The 9,668-nt window shown below is 52.6% G+C and overlaps 1 protein-coding gene across 1 annotated transcript; it reads left to right on the top strand.

Annotated features, from left to right (window-relative positions):
• The first annotated feature begins 1,949 nt into the window (after positions 1-1,949).
• On the top strand, positions 1,950-8,299 carry KRT3 (keratin 3). The gene is made up of 9 exons (XM_004460964.2): positions 1,950-2,555; positions 3,566-3,786; positions 4,338-4,398; positions 4,713-4,808; positions 5,112-5,276; positions 5,732-5,857; positions 6,162-6,382; positions 6,726-6,760; positions 7,667-8,299. Exons 1-9 carry the CDS (start codon positions 1,950-1,952, stop codon positions 7,963-7,965), a joined length of 1,830 nt encoding a protein of 609 aa, XP_004461021.1. The 3' UTR covers positions 7,966-8,299.
• Positions 8,300-9,668: the final 1,369 nt, after the last annotated feature.

Consider the following 9,668-nt stretch of genomic DNA (forward strand, 5'->3'; position numbering starts at 1 on the left):
TTCCTATGAGATCCAGAGGGGCAGAGATGATTGACTGTCTTTAATGATGCTGAAATGCAGAGAATTTAAACAGTCTTGGTCATGGTTAGTCATGGGGAAGATCAGGTCCTGCCCTGGGTTAGGCTCATTCCACAAAGGGGCAAACTTGTGACCTCAAATACTCCGTCAACTTCAAGGTCTGTGATTCTATCACTTTTTTCCACTGGGGTCAGGGGTGCCATTTATTTTCCATGGACATTTTCCTAAATCTGAACACCAAGTTTGAGAAGCCTGGATTTCTCATGATAAGATGATCTCAATGGGCTTGGGCTACCACTTGCGATGGGATTTGAGCCAGCTTTCCATAGTTTTATCAGGTCGTAACCCAGCAGAAGACCTTACTTAATTAATTGATTAATCCAGCTTATTACTACCAACCTTCGTGAGCATCTATTACTGGCAAAGCACAGTGCTAAGGACCAAGATAACACAAACAAGACCATAAGCTTATGGTTTTTTCCTGGCTGGGATGTAGGAGGATGTCATATAAACTGGGGTAACACATGGGGGAGAGAAGGACAAATGGGAAAATCAGGCTGCTGAAGAAAATTTCACTTCTTTTTCACTTGGGCCACTCACTGGCCTGCCCAAGAAGAAGCCCCTGCCTTTTCCTCCTTCTCCCCATTCTGAGGAGACGTCTACCCCGTTCACACTGGCCATACTATTGGCAGGTCTCATTGTGCAGCAAGACAGACAAAAAAGGCCTGTCCTGGTAAGATAAGCTGGCTCCAGAGCTTCGCAGGAAAGCTTTCCCCTTGGGCAAACCAAGCCCTGTCCCTAAGCCTCTGAAAAACACCAGGCAGGCAGATTCTCTGGCTTTCAGAGTTAGACCTGCTAGTGGTGCCACCAGTTCTGCAGCTCTGGCTTCCTGGGGCAGGGGTTTCTGGACACCTGAGGCCACAGACGTCCTGGAGCAACCCCCTCCCCACCCAACCAGAGAATGGGTCCCACAGGTCCTGCATGTCTTGCTTGTAACTGAATTTCTTGAGTTTCCTGTTCCCTGGGACTTGGGCTAAAACCAGAGAAATGTCAAAATGCAGAGGGTGAGAAAGAAAGCCTTTGAAAACTGCCAAGATGTGTGATAGTGCATAGTTCCTCTGAGAATTTTTCAAAAGGAACATTTGCCACCTTGAATTGTGTCTACGTCTCATCAAAGTGTATAGGTGCTAACTTTCTTTCTTACTCAGAAGACATGAACCAAAAAGCTGCTGCCTCTGAACTAAAGTTTGGGGGTAGAAGGAGAACTCAGGGGGCAGACTTGCCATAGTTCTGGGCTTTGTTTCCAGGGAGGGTGTGGGAGAAGTCATCACTTTGTTTCTAAACACAGCCCAGAGTTGGGCACAGAGTGGGCACTCAATAACCATGTGCTGACTGTGGAATGGAATGTATCAGCCCTTCTGCTAGGAAGTCATGGCATTCATTGAGATACTCTCCTCCCCCAAAGCCTAGGGTGGGATTCATTCTCTCCACCACCCAGAGAACCAGATCCCCGCACCCCCCATCCTTTCCAGAGCTCAGAGCAGAGCCCAGCTTTCTGACAGAGCCTCGGGGCTGCTGAGCACCCGACGCGGATGACGATGCCTCCTGGGTCCTCTCAGACAAAGCTAGGAGGTGGCCATGCCCAAGCATGGGACCACACCAGGCACCACCCCCAGCCAGGTAAGCCTGCTACCTTAGCACTTTTACCGTTTCAGATTATTTTCAAGGTGTGTTTGGTAGTCTGGAACAAACTATTGCCTCAGAGGCAAACCCAGCCCATGAATATTTGAGATTAATTACCTCTCCTTTGTTTGAGCTCAACAACCTCCACAGATGTATATAAAGGGATTTGTTCGGCAGAGTTCTTCAGTTCCCTTCCCGCTCCCTCTGACTCTTAACTCACATTTTTCTCTTTGCCCAATTTTCTCACCATGAACAGACAAAGCTGCAAGAAGTCCTTCAGTGGTGGGAGCCAAGGCTTCTCCGGCCACTCTGCCGTGGTCTCTGGCAGCAGCAGGATGAGCTGTGTGGCCCGCTCTCGGGGAGCCAGCGGAGGGGCCTGTGGGTTCCGGAGCGGAGGTGGTGGCGGCTTTGGCAGCCACAGCCTCTACAACCTGGGTGGCACCAAGAGCATCTCCATGAGTGTGGCCGGCGGTGGCTCCAGGGCTGGTGGCTTTGGTGGAGGACGTAGCGGTGGCTTTGGGGGTGGCTATGGAGGAGGCTTTGGTGGTGGCTTTGGTGGTGGCAGAGGAATGGGAGGTGGCTTTGGAGGAGCTGGTGGCTTTGGAGGAGCTGGTGGTTTTGGCGGTCCTGGAGGCTTTGGTGGTCCTGGTGGCTTCGGTGGTCCTGGAGGTTTTGGTGGTCCTGGTGGCTTTGGCCCAGGTGGCTTCCCAGGTGGAATCCAGGAAGTGACTGTGAACCAGAGCCTCCTGCAGCCCCTCAATGTGGAGATCGACCCCCAGATTGGGCAAGTAAAGGCCCAGGAGCGCGAGCAGATCAAGACCCTCAACAACAAGTTTGCTTCCTTCATCGACAAGGTAATGAAGGCACTCACTGGATCCCCATTCCTAGGCTGGAGACTTTTGGTTTGACATTTAGACATCATCAGTCTTGGAAGGGCCAGGTTAGAGGGAGGTATTATCCAGAATGCTACGGTCAGGGCAGATGCTCAGGGCTGATGTAATGGTCAAGTGAGTGAGGGGGAAGAAAGACAATGGTCCTTTATTTAGGCCTGAGCACCCCCAAGTCCTGGTTGTCTGAATCTCTGCTCAAGTCTCCTACCTATTGCCTTATCTAGGCCCAGGCAGACAATGCTGAAAGCCCTGTGCTGAGCTGGGGCTATAGCCACTGGCAGAGAAGGTTCTGACCTGGAGCTGGGGGATACTCAAATGTGAACTGTCCTCTGAGGCTTTCCAGGTGGCCCTTTGAACTAACCTTAGTCCCAAAGGGGCTACTGAGAAGTTGGTCACTCACTTTGCACCCTGTATCAACCTTCTCAGGAAGAGAAGGGTGCTGGGTGACCTTCCCCAGACAAGGATAGCTCACACAGGGCTGTCTCCCTTGGGTCTCAAAAGAAGTGTCATGCCGGTCATGACATTTCGATGAGTATCAGTTCCCAGTGCCTCACATCCTTCGAAGGGCTGGACTTTCAGAGGAGTCTTAGGTGGAGGTGTTGCTGCCGAGGTTTATGCACCTTTTGGCAGAGCGTACTGCATTTTTGGAAGTTCAGACAAAGTTATGACATGCCCAGGAGTGCCAAGGGGGTGTTCTTTACAATTCTCCTGCTTCCAAGCAGGGGCTACTTTCAGTTCCCCTTGCCTGTCTCTCCTCCCTTTGCAACGTTCTGAACCACGCTGAATCTCTAGGTGCCTTAGGTTGATGTAACCGTCTGACAATCATCTCTCCAGCTATAGAAGGAGCCTGTCCTCACATCCTTTCTAGGCCACTGTGCTGGGGAACCCGGGGACAGGACACTCAGTTCTGCTTGAGCTAAGACCCCAACCCTCCTCAGGTGTTGCCTGACGTTGCTTTCCCTAATGCATTGCAGGTGCGATTCTTGGAGCAACAGAACAAGGTCCTGGAGACCAAGTGGAACCTCCTCCAGCAGCAGGGCACAAATTCCGTCACGGGCACCAACAACCTCGAACCCCTCTTTGAGAGCTATATCAGCAGCCTTCGGAACCACCTGAGTTATCTCCAAGGGGAGAGAGGCCGCCTGGACTCAGAGCTGAGGAACATGCAGGACCTGGTGGAGGACTTCAAGAAGAAGTGAGTGACGGGTGGCGTGGGAGGAGGCCACAGCACCCGCTAGAGGCCCGGCCCTCACTGTGCTCCCCCTGCCCGCTGGGCAGGGGTGTGGTCCCACCTCTTCCTTTCATCATCTTCATCGAGGATGGTTCGGTAACATCCTCCTCACCTTCCTTCTTTAAGCACGGTCCTTTACAAATAAAACTGTAGTGACAGGGATGAGTTTAGAGTTGAGAAACACTTCCTCCTGAGCCAGGCTGGCAGCCATGGGAGAAGATCCTGGCTCTAGGATCTGAAGCATTCTTGGACAATTCATGGCAGGGCCACCAACCATCTGGTTTGCACAGGACAGAGGGATTTCCTAGGCTGTGTGACCTAGGACAGTTTCCCTGGGCAGCATACTGGAATTGCTGGTGACCCTAACTATAGGATGTAGTGAAGAGGACGTGTTTATCTACGAGGGGTGGGACAGGGACAAGATGGAACAGAGGCACTTTCAGATTTTCAAGAAACGGTGGTGTTTATGACCACCTCAAAACCCCAACTCAGCCATTTCTTTTTAACTCTCACAGATATGAGGATGAAATTAATAAACGTACAGCAGCTGAGAATGAATTTGTAACCCTGAAGAAGGTAAGGGCTGTGTGTGAGGTTCCTGGGTTTGTTGTCATAGCTTTCTGGTGGGGGTGGGGAACTGCCAATTTTGGGGAGTTGGAGGAATAAGCAAAATCCTGGCCTGGAAATATCCCTAAAAGAATCCGTTCATTTGTTCCTAGCTTTGGAGTAGGACTGAGCTGTAACCACCCCAATGAGATGAGAACTGGGGAGACAAGCCTGGGATGAGGAATGGGCCTCAGCACTGGTCTTCCCTGACTTCTTGATGCACTTGCAGATTGTTGGTTGGTCCTTGGTGGAATAAAGCCTTTGGGCTTCTGTCTTTCTCTCAGGACGTGGATGCGGCGTACATGAACAAGGTGGAGCTTCAGGCCAAGACCGACTCTCTGACGGACGAGATCAACTTCCTGAGGACCTTATACGATGCGGTGAGGGGGTTTCCTACCTTCAGAGCTAACCGGGGGAGAGAGGGAGGGTGAGCTACTTTCACATTTGAGGCTGGAGCATTTTGGTACCTTGAGCCCTAGCCGAGGATCAGGAGGAGCCTAGAGAGGAGATCCCTTAGGGGATCTGCTGAATGGGCTGCAGATGGGGTGTCTGTGTGGTTGGGGGGCCGATGCCCATTCAGGGCCTAGAATCAGTGAGCAGGCCTGTTGCCCAGGGGTCTCGTGGGGCCTCTGTGCGCTCATTGCAGAGGCCCTGAGACTGAACAGACACCTCTGTGTTGGCAGGAGCTGTCCCAGATGCACACTCAGGTCAGCGACACGTCCGTGGTGCTGTCCATGGACAACAGCCGCTCCCTGGACCTGGACAGCATCATCGCCGAGGTCAAGGCCCAGTACGAGGAGATCGCCAACCGCAGCCGGGCCGAGGCCGAGGCCTGGTACCAGACCCAGGTTGGTTCAGGGAGCCACTCAGAGCGTCCCCTGAGAGTCCCGGGAGGCTGTGGGCAGGGGGGCTGCTGGGTGGGAAGGCTGCTGTGGCCAGTGGGTAGACCTCTCCTGGTTCTACACTCCCAAGACATCCCTCTAATGGTCATTCAGTTGCAGAAAGTGCTGCCTGCCTCCTGGGGGGAGGTGGTTCCACTGGCCCCTGCCAGGGGACTCTAGCCAGGCTGAATCATGTCACCAAGTTTGCTCGGGGACTGCAGGGTGGGAGAATCTTCTAGCACAACCAACAACCCAGGGGTTCCCTTCCCGGCTGCCTTGTGGGCGTCTTTGCTGAAACACAACTCAACCTCATTTTAGCAAATGTTTACTGAGCTCCTCAAGGTTTGGTGGGTGATGTTGGGGGTTCAGAAGCAGGTCAGGTGAAGTTGCAGTAAAAGCCCACCTGCCCTTCTGTTCCCTAGTTGGGAGAGCTGCAGACCACGGCTGGCAGGCACGGTGATGACCTGAAGAGCACCAAGAGCGAGATCATGGAGCTCAACAGGATGATCCAGAGGCTGCGGGCAGAGATCGAGAACGTCAAGAAGCAGGTGAGATGGTGATGGATGCTGCGACCTGGGCCAGTTAGTGATGGGTAGTGGCCTGATATCTGGAGTCCTAGCTGGGAATGGACTTGTGGTGGTTATCCCAGGCAGATCTGTCCTTGGGGAATTAGAAGACAAAGCTAGTCTAGATGGCTGGCTGATCCACAGTGAGATATCTTCATGGATGGAGACATGATGGAGGTGCAAGGGGAAGTGTGATCTTGCCTAGCTATGGGATAATCCACTTAAGACTCAGAGAGCCTGTGGCCTTCTTACTACATCTGTCTTCTCTCGCCTCCCCCTGCCCCAGATTGCCAACCTGCAGACAGCTGTTGCAGAAGCTGAGCAGCGTGGGGAGATGGCTCTCAAGGATGCCAAGGCCAAGCTGGATGGGCTGGAGACCGCCCTTACAAAGGCCAAGGATGACCTGGCCCGGCTGCTGCGTGACTACCAGGAGCTGATGAACGTCAAGCTGGCCCTGGACGTGGAGATCGCCACCTACCGCAAGCTGCTGGAGGGCGAGGAGTGCAGGTGGGCCTCTGATCCCATCTTCCCCCATCTTCTGACCCACAGTCAAATGCTGAGGCCAGCTAAGTGACCAAGTAAATGGGAATGGAGCTTCCTTGTACAGAGTCAGGTCACAATCTTGCATAGGCCTGGCAGAGAAGAACTTGCCTTTACCAGCCCATTCCTTTCGTAGGTAGCCAAAATGCACATGCAACCAGTATTCCCCACTCATGGAAGGGTGGAGAAAGGTTACCAATCAGTTAGGCTTTTGGAGTTCAGTTCTGGCTGCAATTCATCACTTTGATGCATGAACTTGTTGGAGATTTGCTTTGTGACAGACTGATCTTTCTCTTGCTTTCTCACGCAGGATGTCTGGAGAGTGCCAGAGTGCTGTAAACATCTGTAAGTAGCTAAATAACTGTGATGATGAGAGCTGGTTTTCAATTATCTGTGCTAATAATATCTATGGAACTTGGAGGGTTTTTTTGGGGGGGGGGTGGGCAGTGGTGGTGGTGTAGTAGAGAAGTAGGGTGTACGCAGTATTGAAGGTCAGGACACGAGAACTCTGAGAAGGAAGTTGATTTATCTTGACCGGCCGGACTCGGCGGACTCCTGTCCTAATAAAAACCGAGCCCTGAATAGAATTTTGGGTTCCCTTTTACACAGAAAAGATATAAGGGTGGGGAATTAAATGGTGCTTTTATGAAAGAAAATGACTTTCCTTCCCAGTTAAGTGTTTGTCTGAGTACTAGATAGGTTTTGAATTAAAGTACCCCCCACATTTCAGGAGAGCTTGAATTAGCATAACCCCCACGTTTCAGGTGAGCTTGAATTAAAATCTCCCCCACATTCTGTCTGGATGCCACTTTGAATACACATTCAGTCTTACATCACATCCTTTCTGAACATTCAAAGCCTTTAGGGCCTATATTACGTATTTGGATTTTTAGAGACTAGGCACACTTGGCTACAGAATTAGATAATTTTGAATTTATGCACAGGCTATCTTAGTGGCAGTAGATGGGGAGTATCCAATAGGGAGCCTGTTAATGGAAGGAGAAATTCAGACTTGATAATCTCCAAGGGGGTCATTAAGAGTTACCAGCTGTAGAAGGAACCATTGGCTAAGTCGTAATGACCTAACACAATGGAAGCAAGTAACTTACCCCATCAGAATGGCTCACAGTGATCATCTGAGGGCAATGTCGCCTCGGTCAACCGCCCAACTATTCTGGGCCTGAGTCTCTAATGACAGTAGTGACGTGGACGTTGGGACACTGACCGCTGTGCTGTCCTCTCCCCCTCCAGCCGTGGTCAGCAGCAGCAGCACTACCTCGGCGTCAGCTGGTGGTTACGGAGGCGGCTACGGCGGTGGCTTCGGCATGGGAGGTGGCGCCGGCGGCGGCTTTGGCCGAGGAGGCGGCAGTGGATTGGGAGGCGGTAGCGGGTTCGGCGGCGGCAGCGGCTTCGGCGGCAGCGGCGGCTTCGGCTCTGGAGCCGGGGGTCGCTGTGGGGTCAGTGGCGGAGGCTTCAGCTCAGGCAGTAACCGTGGCAGCAGCTCCAGCAGCATCAAGATCTCTCAGTCCTCCCAGCGCAGCTTCAGATAAATAAGAAATAATGCGCCTCCGCATTCAGCCACCCCAGCGCCTGCCCTCCCCCTGCCCTTCTCCTCTGACATCAGCAGCCCCCCAGTACCACCCACCACCACTCCCCAACAAGGAGTGGCTCTTTGGGGTTAGAAGACTGGGGGTCTCTCGCTTCTCTATCCAGATCCCTGGCCCAGCCCAGCCCCGAGAATTTCAGGCTCGCCTGTGGGTGCCCAGGTGTGGCCCTCCGCTGCCCTTGGGGTCCGCTGCCCTGGGTGGATGGTAGTTCTGATGTACATAACACCTGTCTCCTCTGTCCCTCTGTGCTGTCGCCAATAAAGTGCATTATGTTCCACATCGGGCCTCTGAGTTTTCTCTACCTCTGTTGTCATCCTCTTGGTCTCCTCGCCTTTCCCCTCTGCCCCATGGCTGTGCAGCCACCGAGGGCTGGAGTGCTGAAACCAAGGCAGCTGGTGCCTGCTAAATGGGCACGTGCTGGCTGTCCACTGGTTCCTTGAGCAAGGGGTGGGGCCCTCCAGGGGGCCGTGCGGCTTCCCGGTTCTTAAGGGGGAAGATGGAGCTGGCAGGTGTTGATCTCCTTCCAGCCCACTCTCCTTTGGGGGAGTCTAAGAGGGTCTTGGGGTGCTGAGGGGTGGCTCAGGGATGGAGAGTTTCTTCCCTTGCTGCTGGTCCCCACTCCTGCTGGCATTCTGGAAACTTCTCCCCATCAAGGTGCACCTGGGAAAGTGTGAGCTGCCAGCATGCCCGCAGCGCTGCAGGGATTTCCTGAGAGTGGCCTGCCTCAAAGTCTGACCCAGGGACCACCAGGCCGTTGAGCAACACTGCAATAAAGTTTCCATTACCATTGACTCTTCCCTTTTGGAGCACATGTTAGCCCTGTAGCAAAGAAACCCTGTTAGTTTTCTTTAGCCCAGCATTTTCCACAAAGGCTCTCCTTCCAGGTAAGAGGCTCTTAACATCCCTGCAAACAATCTGCACTGAGTGTTGTCTGAGTGTGTGAAGCCCTGATGAAGTGTTAGGCCAGACGTCACAGCTGGATGGGACTCAGGCTCAGGGAGCCTTCATTTGTAATGAGCAGAGGCCGAGAGGTCACTTCAGGTCACACAGCATGCGGGGCCCGAGCTGGGAAGGGACACACGTGTTCTGAGGCCAGAGCGCCTTTCACTCCCCTTCACTGAATCTGGGGCTGCAGCTGCCCTGCCGCCTGGGCCCCCAGAGAACACACAGGTGATGGGATGGAAACATTTAGTCAGGCCAGGCCAGGGAAGCAGTATTTTTCCATCCTAGGGCAAAGTGGAGTTTATTTCAGAGATGGGGAATGAGAGTTAAACAAACAAACCAAAACAGCATTGGAGGGTTGAATAGATGCGGTATGGAAATTCCATTCGCACATTTGGCAGAGCAATCTCACTGCCGGCTCCGTTCTGATCCCCTAGGAAAGCTCCTTTGTTGTAGAAGTCAAGAGGTTCAGTTATTTGCGTATAGAAAGGCCAGGATTCAGGAATAATTTTTGGGAAGGAAAAATGATTTACTTACCAACGGCCGGGCTCGGAGCTTCTCATTCCAAAATCTGAGCCCCTAACAAGATTTTTGAGTTCCTTTAATACAGAGAGGAAGGGTCAAATGGTTCTTTGTTTCAGTGCTCAATAGGCTTGAATTAGCATATATCTTCCACATCCTAGGTAAGCTTTTAGCATGGACTT

Source organism: Dasypus novemcinctus, chromosome 12, assembly GCF_030445035.2.
Source record: "Dasypus novemcinctus isolate mDasNov1 chromosome 12, mDasNov1.1.hap2, whole genome shotgun sequence".
Lineage (NCBI taxonomy): Eukaryota > Metazoa > Chordata > Mammalia > Cingulata > Dasypodidae > Dasypus > Dasypus novemcinctus.

Bases quoted from the DNA above. Each gene is read 5' to 3' on its own strand.
- KRT3 (XM_004460964.2), top strand. From the start codon at position 1,950: ATGAACAGACAAAGCTGCAAGAAGTCCTTCAGTGGTGGGAGCCAAGGC. The intron at 3,787-4,337 runs GTGAGTGACGGG...TAACTCTCACAG, and splicing joins GTGGAGGACTTCAAGAAGAA to ATATGAGGATGAAATTAATA. The intron at 6,383-6,725 runs GTGGGCCTCTGA...TTTCTCACGCAG, and splicing joins CTGGAGGGCGAGGAGTGCAG to GATGTCTGGAGAGTGCCAGA.